Genomic DNA, 20130 nt, shown 5'->3' on the forward strand with positions numbered 1-20130 from the left:
GTAGGCAAGGTTTAGTGCATACATGAGTCCAAATGCATTACCACAGCAAATGCTACATTACCAAATCTTCACCACCCTGATGCCTTCAAGGACAACTCCAATGTCTTCTTGTTCATCTGCTGAAGCTGTTTCTTTAAGAAGATAAATTCCAACAGTGGTGTCTTCAATGGCCTCATGATGGCGTCTTCATCCATGTCCTGTAAAAATACATAAATAAATAAAATAAAAGTCATGTTACTCAATCCATGGCAAGTGAGCAATAAGTGTACTGGTGAAAGTCACCCCCCACCCCCCAAAAAATAAAAATAAAATTACCCCAAGTACTTACCACATACTCCCGGATAAGGTTGTCAGGATCTTCACCCATGTAGATACACACTCCCTTAATGACACACTCACGTCCAGCATCAACATCTTCACACTGAAATGAAATTTGTGTGATTAGTATCTTCAGTTAGCCTTCTCATTGATTTTAGTTTTTAGTACTGTACTTTACATGAATGCTTTCAAAGTAAAGCACACATACTAATAAAGTTGACTAAGTAGATTAAAACAAAAACAAGCAGATGTAAAAGTAGTACAAGATGACAGCATTTATCATGGAAAAACATTTACAATTTTTAACAATTAAAAGTTTTGTCCAAAAGGGTCATAGTGTTTAAGGCTTTATCACTTACATTATCCATTTGTGCCACAACTTTTTTCAGTCTTTGTCCAAGTGTCCTCCTCTTCTTTTGAACAGCTTCACCAGGTTGTCTAAGTGGAGTCCATCTGAGACAGGAACTTTGATTGAAGGGGGATTGTGGTAATCTTTTAAACTCAGCATTGATCTGAAAACATCAGACAAAGATGTGAGCTTCAAATGTTTAACACCAGGAAGAAGGCCACAATCACCAATGCTGAAGAAATTGGCTGTTAAATGTGCCTAAAGTATTTTAGCTTAACACCTCTTCCAAGAACTCCCGGTGTGAGTCAAACTTTACCTCATGGACATCAAATAGAGCAGGCCATCTTGCCATGAAAGCCTCTACCATTGGTGCATCACGAACAACTTCATGTCTTCTGTAGGCAAAAGTCTTTTCCATCTTGAATTTCACCAACTCTCTGTTGTTCTCTTCTTTATGTCCAAGAGTAAAGTTTTCCGCATTGCCTCCAGGCTCTCCTCAGTTTCTTCTGGTGGGTATGTTGGGCAAAAGTTAACTTCTGCCCTCTTTGTTTTTTGACACCAAAGGCTGCACTGCATCTTCCAACAGGTTTGTTCTTTAGAGAGTTTACAGTCACCTCTGGGCAGCCCAGTTTTCGTAGCTGGGTGCGATAGTTTGAGAGTTTATATTTTAAACTGGTCTTCCATCCTCCAAATCCAGTGTTGGAGCCTGTCTCAGTTAGACAGGGATGCTTCTTGGATCAGACTCTGAGCTACTTGATCCATTTCTTTATCACTGACATACACTTTATACTTCACAATTTCCTGCACCAAACCTTCAAGGATGGCTGACTTCAACTTGGGATCTGGAATAGTGCAGTTCCATTCTGATTGTACGCAATTTTGCCTGCTGAAGTTGTAATTCAGCATCATACGAAAACTTGGGCACATAAAAGACAGCAGGCCAAGAAGATCGTGAGCTTGTTGACTCACTTGATGACAACACATCCGTGTCCACAGATCCACCAGACAGGTACGAAGAATCGTTAACAGAGGAACAGGCTGAGGGCTTTGCAGACTGCTATATCATTATACAATTGATATATACCTCTAAGCATATATGAGCAATTGTTTCCAAGCATAAATGACAAATCAACAATATAAACCTAACAGGCATATAAGACCTGTTAGTGCTACTTCTAGCCTTCTTTGCACATAGTATAGGCAGTATAATTACCTTTAACCGCAGTATGAGGACAGAAGGGAAATATGGGCCAGATCAGACAACTTCTAGATTCGTAGGTGCTAAGGCCCCAGAATCAGAATCAGAATACTTTATTGATCCCTGGGGGAAATTATTTTATTTTTTACTAGTCCCTAAGGTCCCTAAGGACTCCAAAGCGCTTTACACATCCAGTCATCCACCTATTCACGCACACATTCACACACTGGTGATGGCAAGCTACCCTGGGGCACACTGCCAGACACTGGCGCTACCGGTCCCCCTGACCACCACCAGTAGGCAACGGGTGAAGTGTCTTGCCCAAGGACACAACAACCGAGACTGTCCAAGCCGGGGCTCGAACCGGCAATCTTCCGATTACAAGGTGAACTCCCAACTCTTGAGCCATAATCGCCCAGGAAGAAACCACCAGCAGAACAAGGCTCAGATCAGATCATGCCCTGCAAGGATTACCAGCATGGTGATGGTGGCTGCAAAATTGTTGTAGACGAGAAGGGAGAGCAAGGAAGGGCAAGAAAAGGAAAACTTTTACCAAATATGACACATATTTTATTCATGATCCATATTTATTTTATTTTATGTCACATAAGTTTCATCAAACTAAATTTTGCTTGGTGCATGCAAAAGGATTTTATGCTGCACATTATTTTAACAAATAAAGTTCAACTATATGAAAGAGAAGACAAAGGCTGATGTGCAGTAGCGGCATATAAAACAAGTCAAGTCAAGTCAACTTTATTTGTCAATTCTGCCACATGTACAGGACATACAGAGAATAGAAATTTCGTTACTCTCAAACCCTAGTGATTAAAAATGCAAATAAAATAATTAAAAAGTAAAAATTTAAATAAATACAATGCACTATTTGCCTATTTGCACTACTATGCCTCCTTAACTTGAATATTGTATATTGTATATTGCATAGCTTTTTTTTTTGTTATACGTAAAATTGTAAATGGAGATTTAGTAGTGAAATGGGAGTGAAAAGAGGTCAGCGCAGAAGAAATCCACAGTGCATTATGGGAAGTCCCCCAGTAGCCTGAGCCAATAGCAGTGGAAGGGATGGTTCAGGGTCACCTGACCCAACCCTAACTATAAGCTTTATCAAAAAGGAAAGTTTTAAGAGCAATTTTAAATAGGTTGTGTATCTTTTGAACCCAAACTAGGAGTTGGCTCTACAGGAAAGGAGCTTGATTGCTGAGACTCTTCCACCCACTTATACTTTTAGAGATTAAGCCTACAGTCTGAGAGTGAGCTGCTCTTTTGGGATAAATCATCTATTCCAAAGCTATTCTAAAAAGTCTCACTGGAATTTTGTTGAGTGAGCCAGGGCGAGGCTAACTTAAAATATTTAAAAGTATTCTCTGTGATACTTGATCTAAACAATTAATAATCCAAGCTATAAGAAGCTTTTCTACTTCATCATATCACAATTTTCCATCATCGAGAAACTGTGCTGAAGGACTTGTGTTCTCTTTGATTGAAGCTTTATGAAGACTTTATGAAGGATTTACCATTATTGATGGTTAAGCAATTTGACACCTATTCTTTTTTTTCTTCCTAATCTCCACAGTTATGGATGGAATCGGAAGAGAATGCTGCTCGGAGCTGCCCTCTGTGCCAGCTGACCTTCCCAACCAGTTACCCTGATGATGCCCTCATCAAACACATTGACTCTCACTTGGAGAACAGCAAGATCTGACCTTTCATTTTTATTTAAAAAACAATTGTAAGCTCACTTTTCACCAGAGATGTACATAAAGGTTATTTTTGATTGGTTCTTGGTTGATCCAGGAACGGTTTGAGTAGCCTGCATGAGTCTTTTGCATCACTCCAACCTTTGTATGGCCATTACCCATCTCACTGAAGTGGATAGTCCAATCTAATTGTGAAATGAAAGCATTCACAGGCCACAATTTCCTTTTCAGTAAACACACATGGATTGCATATTATTTTTCATCAAGCACTATAGGTTTTCTTTCATTCAGAATCAAACTAACATTTGTACATTTAAGAAATTATATATGTTATAGTTGGAACCACTGCAGCTGGCACTCTTTTTGCAGTGCCGCATGTGCTGGCCTGAAAGCAGTCCTGGAAACAGAAGACAATTCAATGTTGTAGTGGATCAAGTTGGCAGTTTGAAAATATACAAACCTTCCTGAGGTCTGATCTGGGTATGAAGAGCACACTTGGTGTGCAAATTTAGACCCGTAGAACCATGGTAGCCACATTAACCCTTTAACATTCTCTGTAAGAAAATAATAATAGAACTATTATTTCTTAGCACTTTTTATTTACCATGGGCAATAATAATATTAATCAGTAATTTGTTTTTAAATAAATCTTGCATGTTTTAATATTGGCTTAAAACACGCTTAAAATACAAATAAATACAGATTTTTTTATTAAATGATTCAGGCTTTTCATTTTAGCTCTATTTTATTTTATTTTTTTAACTTTTTAAACTAAAAATGTGATTACAAACCATGTAATGATGTATTGCTAGAAACATGTTTACCAGCATATGTGAGATTGTTAACATGGGACAAACCATCCTCTCCCTGGCCACCTCCTCCAGCTTGTCCGGTTCAACACCAAGGCATTCCCAGGTCAGCCGAGAGATACCTCTCCAGCGTGTCCTAGGCCTCTTCCCGGTGGGACATGCCTGGAACACCTCACCCAGGAGGGGCCCAGGAGGCATCCTTGTCAGATGCCTGAACCACCTCAACTGGCTCCTTTCAATGTGGAGGAGCAGCGGCTCAACTCTGAGCCCCTCCCGGATGGCCGAACTTCTCACCCTATCTCTAAGGGAGAGGCCAGCCACCCTTTGGAGGAAGCTCATTTCTGCCTCTTGTATCCACGATCTCATTCTTTCGGTCACTAATCCACAGCTCGTAACAATTGGTGAAGGTAGGGACGTAGAAGATGTTAAATTGAGAGCTTCGCGTTCACACTCAGCTCTCTTCACCACAACAGACCGGTACAGCGTCCGCATCGCTGTAGTTGCAACACCAATCCATCTGACCATGGGATTACTATTACCTAAACTGTCATGATTTTTACTTATTTGTTTGTTTATTTTTTATTTTTTTTACCAAACTTAGGATACTTAATTACTTAAAAATAATGTTGATGACATTATTATTATTATTACTGTTATTATTATTATATCCTTGAAAAAAGGAGCCGTGTATTTATTTGTCCTAAGATAATTATTTTGTTTTAAACTTTCATGAAGGAAGTTTAAGTTTTTAAACTTCCACTTAGAAAAAAAAAACAAAGCTCTACCAGCTGCTTGGTAGAACTTGGAAAAAGTTATTTTTCTTTTTTTCTATCAAGTTAGATAATTAAGTAGGACCTAAAATAAAAAAGTCTACTTGAGTGTCATGCCTGGACTGAGCAACAACGTCCGTGTCGGAAAAGAAAGGCCCAAAACTGTAGCCTGTCAGCTGAAGCTTCAAATTGAGGTGTCCAAAAAGCAATGGGTGGCTACATCCGTGTTTTATATGAAGTTTTATATGAAGAGGATGCCCCTGGATATTCAGATAACACAGATGTCCCTTAAGTGGGGACTGGAGGCTGTCTCCAAAGGCGAGTCAATGTGCATGTTTAAATGTCCATATCAAGCAAATAAATGTATGACATTGTACAAACGTTTTGGTCTCTGTGGCTTCTTTCCCCTTCATAACAACTATCATTGGCCACTTATTTATTTATAATGTAACCAATGATGTGAATTTTAACATATGCTGAAGTCTATCTTTTTTATAGAGTCTGGACTGAGTTCATGGTACATACCTTCCTGGTTTAAGCTAAAACGAAAACTTAAACTAAATCAAGATATTTAGTGTTATGTCAACAATTTAAAAATAATGTATGGTAATTTAAAATGTCCTTTAGTTTTATTTACAAATTTTCACAAATCTGCTGGAATATTCATAAATTTATGTAAATGATATAAATCTCCACTAAGAAAATATAGAACTCTTATTATGCTCTCTGCAAGTTGGCTCCTGTGCAGAAGATGTGGACATGCATCCAGAACTATAAACAAATATTTTGACTCTTGGCTGCTATTGTTTTATGGATTACAGACAAACTTAGCATTAGAGCTGTTACAATGATGAGCAGTAAGGGTTCACTGTCTCGCTGAAGGTCACCAGTACCAGTGTGTTACACCCCGGCCTAGGCAACCGGAGTGCAACACGAAAAAAATAAAAATAAAGAAAAAAAAAAAACACACAAAACCCCCCCCACTAAGGCTCTCCACCAAAATCCCAAAACGAAAGTATCGACAAATCTATTTACAGCTAATTTACAACAAACTATTTATTTACAACAAAACACCAAACTATTTACAACACGGGGGAGATCGCGACCATGACACCCTGAAACACAGGGTTTAAATACATAGAGGGAGCAATCAGGAAAATGGACAACAGGAGGGAAACACAGCTGGGGCAAATTAGAACTGACGAGACAGGGAAACGTAAACTGAAAACACTAAGATAACACAGACTTTCAAAGTAAAACAGGAAACACATAACAGTCACGCCAAAAACAACACACCGACAACACCGAAACGTAACAAGTACCTGTGAATGAACATATGCTGGCTGCTGGAAGTGGAATGGAAGTTAAATTTAAGCTGATTTACTGAGTGCTGCTGTCACAAAGCTGACAGGAAAGTGCAGGAGAGGTGTGAAGACTCCAGGTTAGCCTCTGTTTGGGTACACCTTCCTTTTATTTCATCGCTGTTTTTTTTTATTATTTTTTTTATTAATTTATATAGCACATTTAATAACAACAAAATGTTGACCTAAGTGCTTTACAAAGATAAAAAGAAAACCCAAAAAACAAAAATTACACAGTAACAAATAACATCAATAACAAATACCTGGTAACAGATGACTAGGTGGATAGATAGGTAACTCTCATGCGGTGTTGAAAGCCAATGAGTAAAAACGTGTTTTAAGATGGGATTTGACACCATTAGACGCTATTAAAGAGCTGAAGGCTGGCAAAGTAGCGGGACCAGACAGACTATGTGCCGAGTTTTATAAAGAATTCAGAGAAATTTTAGCTAGCCCGCTGCTGAACATGTACAATGACTCCTTTAAAAAGGGTCTCTTGCACAGTTCTTTAAGGGAATCCAATATATCCCTTATACTTAAAAAGGGCAAGCTACCTGAAGATTGTCCCTCCTATAGGCCAATCTCTTTGTTGAATGTGGATCTGAAAATCCTCTCCAAGATATTAGCAAAACGTCTGGAACTTTTACTCCCCTCGCTTATTAATGAGGACTAAACGGGTTTTATTAAAGGGCGCAATTCATATAATAACATGCGTAGGTTATTGAATATGATCCAGTTCTTCCAACAAAAATCTCTGCCTGGTGTGGTAATTTCCCTTGATGCCGAGAAGACATTTCACCGTGTTGAATGGTCTTACCTGTTTTTTACACTACATCAATTCGGTTTCAGTGGAAACTTTATAAACTGGATTAAGTTACTTTATAACAATCCCTGCTCTGCAGTTCTTACAAACGGGGTGCGGTCCTCCAACTTCCGGATACAGAAGAGAACCAGACAAGGCTGCCCCCTCTCCCCTTTGCTCTTTGCCCTAGCCATAGAACCATTGGCAGAGGCAGTACGAGTTCAGACGGACATACATGGTCTATCTGTAGGACAAAGACAGCATAAGATTATTCTGTATGCTGATGATGTACTTGTTGTGTTGACTCGGCCGGAAACATCAATCCCCTCTCTGGTTGAAACTATTAATAAGTTTAGTGAAATCTCAGGCTATAAAATTAATTTCAATAAATCAGAAGAGATGCCATTGGGCAGTCTGAAACAAAAACTATGGGCCCCTTCTCCATTTCCCTTCACTTGGTCCACACAGGGCTTTACGTATCTGGGGATTAGGGTTACTCACACCTTTGAACAGATGTATAAAAGTAACTTTACCCCCCTATTTGAGCAGGTCAAACTAGATCTAGAGAGATGGAAGTCCTTACCGTTATCCTGGCTCGGTTGTATTGCTCTTCTGAAAATGAATATTCTACCTAGGCTACTTTACCCAATACAGATGGTTCCGACCCTTTTTCCACATAAAGCTATCCAAACTCTAAATGGCTGGTTCAGCTCCTTTGTTTGGGCAGGGAGGAAACCTCATCTTAAAATATCCACGTTATGTCTTCCATCCTTAAAAGGGGGCCTTTATTTCCCAGATATAAGGAAGTATCAGCTGAGCACCCATATGCGTATAGCTGCCGATTGGGTACAACAGCCTTCTCCTGTCTGGTTGGATATTGAGAGCTCTATGTCTAAATTCCCTTTGAAAAGTTTGCTTTTTGTGGGAAAACTTAAGACCTTAACGATGTTCTGTAGCAACCCACTCACATTATCTACTGTTAAAGCTTGGCGAATGGTTCAAAACATTCGCCAAGCTTTAACTTGGCGAATGTTAAAGCTTGGCGAGGTAAGGTAAGGCGAGGATCGGGGAAATATGCTTGTGTCTCTTTGAACGTGTCAGGAAACGAGCTGCAGCATTCTGGACCAGCTGGAGCCGTGCTAGACAAGACTGGCTAACAGCTGCATATAGAGAATTACAGTAGTCCAGTTGAGATAAGATTGCTGTAGTTAGAGAAGCATTGTGGCAAGCTGAGCTACATCATCCTATGCTCCTCCCACTTTTTTGCATTCACTACTACTACTCTCTAAATGTAGGGTTATAAAATGTCTGTAATATAGTTTGTGTACCTCCACTTGTGTAGAGTTAATGTTATGCTGTGTAGCTTAACATTAACTGTGACACATACATGGTTTCACATGTCTTGATGCATGCTCAATCATCCAGGTAAGTAAATCCCAAAAAGTTGATTCTGTTCATCTGGACGTTTTCAGCTGGAGAAACATTTCATCATCATCCAGGTGACTTCTTCAGTCTCAGCAGACTGCAGGTTTGCCCAACCTTATAAACGGTACAATGACTTAAACTAGCTCACTGAATGATCAGGGGGCTGTGAGGTGAAGCTCAGGATTTATCCAAAGGAGAGCTGCATCATTACAATCTCTTCCACTCTATGAACCTGAAATCTGTGTGGAACAGCTAACCAATCACATATGCAGAACAGGACAAACATTATTTACTGTCGTGTAAAACAACAGGCATAAAGCCTGATTCCCCCCCCCGTGGCGTCAGATTTTGCACAAATTATATGTGACTAAGTTACAGTGGTAATTATTGCACACTTTCTGTAAATCCTAAAAGCTTGATTTCACTTGTCAAATATCATTGTGGTCATCTGCTGATATATTTAAATGAAATTGCTGATGTAAAGAACCAATGTTTTCTAAAGGAAAATCGTGAAGATTATCAGGGGTGCCCAGTGCTTTGCATACAACTGTGTAAAGTCTCCTCCTGGAAGTGAAAAGCTTACAAATCCATATCCCATTAAGCAAGCTGCAAAGATAGCCCTGTTCACAACTGTCAGTCACAAATTGACTCTGAGCCTCTTTAGTAATTCCAGCAACTTTTTAAGATCAGACGATGGTTTCATGCAACTGCAGACATTAGTAAACGTTCCTTCTTTAGAACATCAGCCTTTGTAATGAAGATATTTTTCACAGGCTTTTCATGACCTCCATAACACACCGGGTTTAGAACACATCATAGCAAAGTAAGGTAGTCCATCTTCTGTAGTTTCAATACGGTGGACATCTGGCATCACATTGTTAAGGAGAGACAAGTGTAGGGCTGTTCCAATTCTCAGCAAATAGCTCTTCTCATTTCGTAAGTCCTTAGCAATTCTTTTACCGAGGAATAGGAGAGAGGTACTGCATATGTGTGGAACACACCCCGTGTTTCCATCATTTCAGGGTTAACAAACATGGAGTTGTTATCTAAACCTGCTTCCTGGAATACCCCAGTGGGCTCTACACTACGGGTTCAACAAATCCAGGATATCTTTGTTCACTGACCCTAACATTGTCTATTAGAATAAGTGGTGACACAAACCTTAACTCTTTAAGTTGACCCAGGGTTTCCCTTGGATGTTTACATGAAAGGGGTACACTGAAAAAAAAAGTTCTTTCAATTTACTTGATTTTATTGTGTACATCGGTCCCACATAATATGAATAAGTATGACTGACTTAATTTTCCACTTTCCAACAAGTAATAATTACTTGTAAAGCCAAAGTATTTCATTCACATTAGATTACTTAAAAAAAAATCATGTTCAATGTACATACTGTTTGTCTGTTACCAAAATATCAATGTATTACGTAATGTTGATATATTTTAAAGTTTAACACCAACGTATTTTTGATTGTCAGTGGTACTTAATGAAATTGTGTAACATAAAGGCATTATAATTATGTTCCTGCAACACAAATTATGGCTTTAAATCCTACTTAATTATTTTAAGTCAACTTCATAAAAATTCAGTCCTTGGTTTCTTGCCTATGTACAATATAATAATGTAAATATAAACTAAATGTTATTGACAAAAAAGGCAAAAAAAAAATGGGAGTGCTGAAAAGTTCACCTTTATTTTAACAGCAGTGAAAACAGCAAGCATATAAACTTGTTACACAGTTTTAGCGATTGCCTGCAGATATAACTGAAAGAAAGATTTAAAACATTTGTAAATATTTCCCCTCAAAACTGACCTTAGCAGCAATACAAGAAAGCTACAAATAAGTGCTTATTAATGATCCTGTCATCTTACACATATTTGTATTTAATTTCACAATTAAAAGTTTGAAACTAAATTAAGCCTACTTGGAAAAAGAATCAAAAAGCATCCATGAACAAACAGGCTTACACAAATATAACTTTTTTTTGCATTTAACATTTCTACAACTCCTGTTACCTGGAGTTTAAGAGACAGAAACCAGCAAGCTGCTTTGAATGATCAAGTCTGTACATATATAGAACAACTTCAGCTTAAATTGGTCTTCCAAAACTCAAAGAGGCAGCAAGCTGCTATTAAGGATAAGATATATCTTCATACATGTCACATTTTGTATTTAGCTGTACAGAATTTTTTTACTAAATTGAAGCTTAAATGACACTGTCACATAATACCAAACACCTAAAGGAATCTTCCTTTTGAACATATAAGCAGGATGTAAAGGTTGACCCAGAGCACATTGCTAAAAAACCTCTGTAAACATTTCTCGCAATACAATACCACCAAAAGGAAGAAAAGAAAAAAAGTGTCACCTCGAAGTGCAGTCACATGAGAAAAAACAACAACAACAACAACAAAAAAACCCCAAACAAACAGTATCAGCAGTATAACATTGCAGTTTTTCTTTTGTGTTCAGTAAAGAATTGCTGAAGTGCAGTCTTTGACCCTTCAGTGAAACAGACGGTTTTTGAGAGCAAGAACTTTGTTGGAGAGTTTAGTTCCATGAAAACCTTCTGGAAAACCTCAAAGGTGTAGCGGAGGTCAGCAGGGTAGGCAAGGTTTAGTGCATACATGAGTCCAAATAGCATTACCACAGCAAATGCTACATTATCCAAATTCTTCACCACTCTGATGCCTTCAAGGACAACTCCAATGTCTTCTTGTTCATCTGCTGAAGCTTGTTCTTTAAGATAAATTCCAACAGTGGTGTCTTCAATGGCCTCATTGATGGCGTCTTCATCCATGTCCTGTAAAAAATACATAAATAAAATAAAAGTCATGTTACTCAATCCATGGCAAGTGAGCAATATGATGTACTGGTGAAAGTCACCCCCCCAAAAAATAAAATAAAATACCCCAAGTACTTACCACATACTCCCGGATAAGGTTGTCAGGATCTTCACCCATGTAGATACACACTCCCTTAATGACACACTCACGTCCAGCATCAACATCTTCACACTGAAATGAAATTTGTGTGATTAGTATCTTCAGTTAGCCCTTCTCATTGATTTTAGGTTTTAGTACTGTACTTTACATGAATGCTTTCAAAGTAAAGGCACACATACTAATAAAGTTGACTAAGTAGATTAAAACAAAAACAAGCAGATGTAAAAGTAGTACAAGATGACAGCATTTATCATTGGAAAAACATTTACAATTTTTAACCAATTAAAAGTTTTGTCCAAAAGGGGTCATAGTTGTGTTAAGGCTTTATCACTTACATTATCCATTTGTGCCACAACTTTTTTCAGTCTTTGTCCAAGCTGTCCTCCTCTTCTTTTGAACAGCTTCACCAGGTTGTCTAAGTGGAGATCCATCTGAGACAGGAACTTTGATTGAAGGGGGATTGTGGTAATTCTTTTAAACTCAGCATTGATCTGAAAACATCAGCACAAAAGAGTGAGCTTCAAATGTTTAACACCAGGAAGAAGGCCACAATCACCAATGCTGAAGAAATTGGCTGTTAAATGTGCCTAAAGTATTTTAGCTTAACACCTCTTCCAAGAACTCCCGGTGTGAGTCAAACTTTACCTCATGGACATCAAATAGAGCAGGCCATCTTGCCATGAAAGCCTCTACCATTGGTGCATCACGAACAACTTCATGTCTTCTGTAGGCAAAAGTCTTTTCCATCTTGAATTTCACCAACTCTCTGTTGTTCTTCTTCTTTATGTCCAAGAGTAAAGTTTTCCGCATTGCCTCCAGGCTCTCCTCAGTTTCTTCTGGTGGGTATGTTGGGCAAAAGTTAACTTCTGCCCTCTTTGCTTTTTTGACACCAAAGGCTGCACTGCATCTTCCAACAGGTTTGTTCTTTAGAGAGTTTACAGTCACCTCTGGGCAGCCCAGTTTTCGTAGCTGGGTGCGATAGTTTGAGAGTTTATATTTTAAACTGGTCTTCCATCCTCCAAATCCAGTGTTGGAGCCTGTCTCAGTTAGACAGGGATGCTTCTTGATCAGACTCTGAGCTACTTGATCCATTTCTTTATCACTGACATACACTTTATACTTCACAATTTCCTGCACCAAACCTTCAAGGATGGCTGACTTCAACTTGGGATCTGGAATAAGTGCAGTTCCATTCTGATTGTACGCAATTTTTGCCTGCTGAAGTTGTAATTCAGCATCATACGAAAACTTGGGCACATAAAAGACAGCAGGCCAAGAAGATCGTGAGCTTGTTGACTCACTTGATGACAACACATCCGTGTCCACAGATCCACCAGACAGGTACGAAGAATCATTAACAGAGGAACAGCTGAGGGCTTCGGAGTCCTGGACAGGATCAAGAATGATATAATCCTCATGCTGCATAGTGGTGGGTCTTGACATGTCAATAACTTTAAGAGTCCCTCTGTCTGCCACTTCTGAAACTGAGGTAAGATTAAGGAACTCATTCCCAAACAAGGAATCCATAAACTGAAGTCTGAAATCGCCCTGAAGACCACACTGTCTCTTGACTTCAACAATGAGATCCTCAATTGATTCAGGTGGTCCATTGGAGAGAATGAGCCTTTGACAGGTTCCATCAGTCAAGATGATCTTTAGGATCACAGGGGTCCCCATTTCAAGCAGCTATTCTGTAGACGAAAAAAAACAACAACAATACATCAGACACCCAGAAAGAATAACTTCAGTTTAGTCTTCATACAGTTACCCATACATATCAGTCAGTTATAAAAGGTCAGATATACAAAAAAAAAAAAAATGTATCTAGTGAAATACATGTGACTGAACTTATTACAAATATTTGCACACCTTTTATTTCTATATGCCTTTTTAAAGTCACCATGCGGACTGATCCGATCTTGTAGTCAACCAGTGGATAAGTGTCAAGGAGTTCACGGAGTGAAACAAGAGTGAATATTCTTGCAGATACTGAGTTGAGCTCAAAAGCTCTGTAGTGCTCCCTGTACCAGCCACCGAGCTCTCTGACAATGTAGAATATGCTCTGGTTTACAATGCAGATGTGGTTTATTTCACAGAATTCTGGCAACCCACCAGCTGCCCTGTGGGCCAGTACCATTCCCTTCCTATAAATTATGCCCTTTATTGTCACACACTGTGCAAGGTTTATCTCTAGAATGTCAGGGAATGTTTGCCTAATGACTCTAGCCATCTCCTCTTTAAGCAAATCCACTGGAAAAGTTGATACAGCCGAGACCTCTAGTTCAGACTTGCCAAGAGATGGGGAGCTTAGATGGTAAGCTATCATCATCTGATGCTTTGAGGCCAAGGAGAGAGGCACATTCTTAAAGCAGCTTGTGTGTCTCATGACCTGCTTGAAAAAGCTGTGTTTGGCCTCGAAACGCATTGTCCACAGCCAAACAACTGGACCAAAAAACCTAATCATCTGTGGATAGTGCTCCAAATAATGGTGTTTTGGTAGTAGCTTAACATCAGGAAACAGTGCCTGGTATCGCTGTCTGTGCTCTATAATTTTGCTTTCCAAAAAAGCCAGAGAGTCATCACTATGCACAGGGGACACGACAAGTTCTGTGATATCCTTCAGAGTCATGAGAACAAGCCATGCAGGCTCATCTTCAGGCACAAGTGATCCAACTAAAAAAGGCAAGAACCGGAGCAAGCTCCAGTTCTCATGCGCATTTCCTCCTACTGTTTTGGTGCTAGAGAAAGTTTGTGACACTACATGAGGTCTGTTTGTCTTATCTTCCCATTTGTAGGGGAACTTCAGAATCGCATTGTTTAAGTCGGCTAAAGTGAAAAACTTCTTTGATATAAGAACTGTCAAGCAATGAGCCAACTCTACTGGGATTATACCCTCAAAAACATCGTGAGCAAGATCAGGCGGATAACCAAATATGACATGAAAGTGGGACAGATTTTTGGTGAAGACACATTCTCTTTTCACTCCACAACAGCCTGTACCTGTATCTTGGGCTTGTTTGACATGGACTTGGTGAAGGTCTTTGCTTCTTAGCGTGAAAGCACCAGACGCTACAGAATACAGCTGAATATCACTGCTCTTCCCTGTGCAAAATCTGCAATAGTATTCTACAGAAAAGCTTTGCATAAATCCTGCAACACTGTGTGCTCCAAGGTTATCTGCGATTACACTTACGACTGTACCTTTGACTGACTCTCCTAATAGTGGAACATAAACGCCATGTTCTTCAAGAGTTTTCAGATCCTGTAGAAGAGGTTCCAAGATTTTGTCATAACCATAAGTTTTAACGTCAGTGGTTTTGCACAACACTGACAAGTAGATGGACGATAAGGTACCAAGGGGGTTACAGACTTCAAAGTCATCCACATAAAAACGTAGGGAAATCCTTAGATTTTCTCCAGAAAGGAAAAAGTTTTCCTTAAATAGGGAACCATCACTTGAAGACTTGTAATGATATGACCCAGTAGTCTGTTCCCACCTGTTGTTTATGGCATTTCACAACTTCATCAACAACATCTTTTCTACTCAACAGCTGCTGTAACAATTTCAGCAATGGGACATATTGGAAACTGTGTTTCTTTTCAGCATCAAGTATATATTCAACTGGTTCTAAAACACAGAAATTTTCCTTGTAATACTGCTTACGCAGATATGCTGTGCTTAGCGGACCACCCTTTTGAATGGACGTTAGTACACGATTACCTGAAAAAACTGCATTAATAGTTTCTGTAATGAGATCTTTATCAATGGGGAGGTTTCTTTGATTAAAGATATTCGTCACAATATCACAGGATAATGGTACAGGTGCCGACCGTATCAAATGATAGAGTTCCTCTAAAAATACATCAATAACTGTGCTTGGCACATGGACCAAATGCTCCAGCTTTAGCAGAGTATTTGCAAAACTTTGCTCTATGACTTTTTGCAAGTCCTCAGTATCACACTGACCATGTGAAGGAATGACAGTATCCAACTGATCTACAAACTCCTGACTATTTTCCGCAAATTCATTTGTAGGTGCGATTCCTGTTCTTACTATACCTCGTTTAAAATCACCTGGTGTATAATGTCTGTGTTTACGGTTTTTGTGTGATTTAAATGTACAGTAAATGTTTGTTTTAAAGTTGCAGCCTAGAAACATACAAGTAAGTGTCTCATTTCTTTTAAGATGCGCATATATGTGAGCAAAATAATCACGCTCTGATGCTAAATCATTGCATTCGCAAAGGTGGCAACTGAAAATCGCCTTTTTTTTAGTAGTGACCCCCGTGCTGTGGATTTTATTTTGATGGACAATAAGGGCATTCCACGTTTTAAAGGTGCATGGACAATGCAGGTATGTACATGGAAAGTGAGAACGACGTCCAAAATGTGGATGTTTTAATCTGTAGTGATGCAAAAGCTTGGAACGACTTGATACCGTTTCTGTGCACCCCTTACAACTCCACATTCCCAGCACCACCTAACCCTGTAAGACACAGATAATCAAGAGTCAGCTCATTCAATATCCAGAGGATTACGTCAGATTCAGAGATCTGACACACACACACACACACACACACACACACACACACACACACACACACACACACACACTTAAAATTGGACGCCAACATTGAAGATTTATTTTGTTTCTTTATGCTAATCTACGTATACAATAACATTGATGTTATTGCACATAACAAGAATATAACTTCATTTTCCAGACATGTGTAATCATAAAAGTAAAAAATGCCACCATCACATATATACGGTGGCTGGGAAGTGCAAAGCGCAACAAATTAAAAAACGGCAACAAATTAAAAAACCGCAACAAATTAAAAAACCGCAACAAATTAAAAATCCACAACAAATTAAAAAACAGCAACAAATTAAAAATCCACAACAAATTAAAAAACAGCAACAAATTAAAAATCCACAACAAATTAAAAAACAGCAACAAATTAAAAATCCACAACAAATTAAAAAACCGCAACAAATTAAAAAACCGCAACAAATTAAAAATCCACAACAAATTAAAAAACAGCAACAAATTAAAAATCCACAACAAATTAAAAAACAGCAACAAATTAAAAATCCACAACAAATTAAAAAACCACAACAAATTAAAAAACCGCAACAAATTAAAAAACCGCAACAAATTAAAAAACCGCAACAAATTAAAAATCCACAACAAATTAAAAAACCGCAACAAATTAAAAATCCACAACAAATTAAAAAACCGCAACAAATTAAAAATCCACAACAAATTAAAAATCCACAACAAATTAAAAAACCGCAACAAATTAAAAATCCACAACAAATTAAAAAACCGCAACAAATTAAAAATCCACAACAAATTAAAAAACCGCAACAAATTAAAAATCCACAACAAATTAAAAATCCTTGATGGAAAGGGATTGTCTGAAATACCGGAAGTGGCACAACGATTAGGCTTACTCCATATTTGTAGCTCAGAAAAGTGATTCGGGATGTCAACAAACGTTGAGAAACTCACGCCTCACAGCGCTTCCTTATCACCCTGACGGTGCTTGCTGCACTACACAGAGAACCGGAAAATGTTTTGCCTGTTTTGTGGCGTTAGCTTCAGCCTCTTCACCCCTTTTTGTGCTTCCTGTGGACGGTCTCTGGAGCTTTTGCGGGACACATACCAGGCTGAAGGATCAGACACCCTACAGTACTGCATTAAATATTTCAATGAAGGTCACTCATATAGTGTTATCGTGGACATGATGTTAAGTTTGCATGGTGTAAAGATAAGTTTAAGGAGTCTTAAAAGCAAACTTAATAATGCTGGACTTTACCGAAGAAAATATTTTCACTCCAGAACAACGATCATTAACGCAATCAGAGCGGAGCTTCAAGGACCTGGGCGATTGTTTGGGTATCGAACAATGTGGCTGGTACTTAAACAAAAGCATCATCTTAAAGTGAAGAGGGATGATGTGATGAAAATACTCCGGGAGCTTAATCCTCATGGATGCCAGATGAGAACACGCAGAAGACTCATTAGGAGAACCTATCATTCGCTGGGACCCAACTACATGTGGCATGCTGATGGTTATGACAAGCTCAAACCATTCGGTTTGGCCATTTCAGGGTGCATTGATGGATTTTCACGCAAGGTTTTGTGGCTAGAATGTGGACGAACCAATAATAATCCGGTGGTTATAGCTTACTATTACTTGTCATGTGTTGGGAGCCTTGGTGTTGTACCGATGAGACTGAGAACTGACTGTGGGACAGAAAATGGCATTATGGCTGCAGTTCAGTGCGCACTACGTCACCATCATGATGACCACTTCAGCGGAGAGTTCAGTCACATGTTTGGTTCATCAACGAATAACCAGCGAATTGAGTCCTGGTGGTCAATATATCGAAAAGGAAGGTAAATATAACATTTAATTTTGCCTGATATTTAAAGGCGTAACAAATTTGAATGTCGTGCAAAAGTTGATTTATTGTCAGTCTGCCCCAGGGCAGCTGTGGCTACAACTGTAGCTGCCTCCACCAGTGTGTGAATGTGTGAGTGAATGAACAGTGGAATTGTAAAGCGCATTGAGGGCCTCGAAAAGCGCTATATAAATGCAATCCATTATTATTATTACTGTTATTATTATTATTATTATTATTTCAGTAATTCACATTAAAAAGTAAAACCGATATTAAATACTCATTGTATGCCAAACTATACATTTTTAGCCCATTTAGTAATTATGATGATTATGCTTTGGAACTTAAGAAAAACCCAACTTCAAAACCATAATATTGTGAAAAGGTTAAATATTTTAGACTTAAAGTGCCACTCTACTATGAGCTAATTAATTCAAATCATCTGCAAAGGGTTCCTGAGCCTCTAAATGGTCTTTCTAATTCAGGAGGACTCACAGGATGGACATGACTGCTGTCCTGACAGCTGTGGGGAAAAAAAACATAATTGACACCCTCCATAAAGAACACCTTAAAAGAATTTGAATGTTCACAGAGACTATCAAAGCACATTAATAGAAAGTTTTGTCTAATGTAAGTGTGGATGAAAGGGGTGTAACATAGTGTAGTGGCTAAGACCTCAAGGCTGCTACTGAAGCATCCTGGTCTTCCATAACACCTCAACAGATCCACAGACTGATAGCATCCATACCACGCTGCATGGAGGCAGTAATTTATGCAAAAATGACCCAAACAAATAGAACATACAAATTGTTAGAGACATTGAATTTGGGTTTTTCATAAGTTCTACGTCTTAATCATTAACATTGTAAGAAATACTTGAAATACCTCACTTTGTATGTAATGACTCAGTATCGCTAATTTCACATTTAATTAGAATTCCTAAAATAAATTAACTTTTGCACATTACTGAAATGTTTTAGAGTTTTGCCTGTATGCAATCCCTTTCGATAGAAAACATTTAAACTGACTGGAGTCTATATATGATTCAGTTAAAATGAACTGTAAACTGCCATGCGATGACGTGTTGTGAAACGATGCCATGTAAACAAACTAAACTATCTCTAAACAATTTTTTTAGGGCTCAGTTTTGGTTGGAGCTGTTTGCGGATCTTCGAGATGCTGGACACTTCAATGGAAGTCACGAGCATCAGTGCCTTTTGAGATTTTGCTTCACTGTCATTGTTCAGAAGGATCTTGATGAATGTGTGAAGCTGTGGAACACTCATCGGATTCGTCCCTCAAGAACAGCTTCATGTCCAGGAGGTGTGCCAAATGAACTGTACTACCTACCCCACAGGTAACGGATAATAATGATCAAATAATTACTTTATGTGTAAACCTATATTAATGCAATTGTCTTCCATTGATCACAGATACAGCTCCAGAGACTGTGGATTCCTGATTCAACAATCTGAACTGGACGCTTTTCCTGAGTCTAGGCTGTCAGTAGTTGTATGTGGGGACTCAAACATACAGGAGTATCTGAATTTTGTAATGGAGCAAAATCATTTTCAAAAGCCCGTCTGCTGGGAGTCTGCCACTGAACTTTACATGAAGTTAATAGAAATTGCAAATTTCTAAAAAAAAACAAAAACCTGGCTTTTTGTTGTTTTCACCAAAACCTATAGCATATGCTGCTTTTTTGAATTAGGCTACATGAGTTGGCTGAAGACGCCAAAAGTTTAAGTTTGTGTTTGTAAAAGCATATTCTTACTGAAAGTCTTGACAATTCTGGTCCTTGTTTAGCTGATGGAAGTTGAGATACAGTCCTGAACATTTATATAAATAATAAATCAAATCAAAATCACATCTTGCACTGTATTGTGTGTTTATTACAACTTTTAAGAGTAGAACACAGTACACCTTTAAATGCCTTTACTTTTAGTAGCACTGTCAAAACTTTGAACAAATCAAGTCTAGCGATTGCATTTTAAATCTCCTTTGAACAGATGTACCTAC

The 20130-nt window shown here is 38.5% G+C and overlaps 1 protein-coding gene across 1 annotated transcript; it reads right to left on the reverse strand.

Annotated features, from left to right (window-relative positions):
- Positions 1–7511: 7511 nt before the first annotated feature.
- On the reverse strand, positions 7512–13376 carry LOC113019932 (uncharacterized). Its single transcript, XM_026163599.1, has 5 exons — positions 12345–13376; positions 12035–12190; positions 11679–11771; positions 11321–11557; positions 7512–7565 (listed from the first exon to the last, which is right to left on the reverse strand). The coding sequence occupies exons 1-5, from the start codon at positions 13374–13376 to the stop codon at positions 7512–7514; spliced, it is 1572 nt and encodes a 523-aa protein (XP_026019384.1).
- Between the last annotated feature and the right edge of the window lie 6754 nt (positions 13377–20130).

The sequence above is a fragment of the Astatotilapia calliptera genome, chromosome 4 (genome assembly GCF_900246225.1).
Source record: "Astatotilapia calliptera chromosome 4, fAstCal1.2, whole genome shotgun sequence".
Taxonomy (NCBI): domain Eukaryota; kingdom Metazoa; phylum Chordata; class Actinopteri; order Cichliformes; family Cichlidae; genus Astatotilapia; species Astatotilapia calliptera.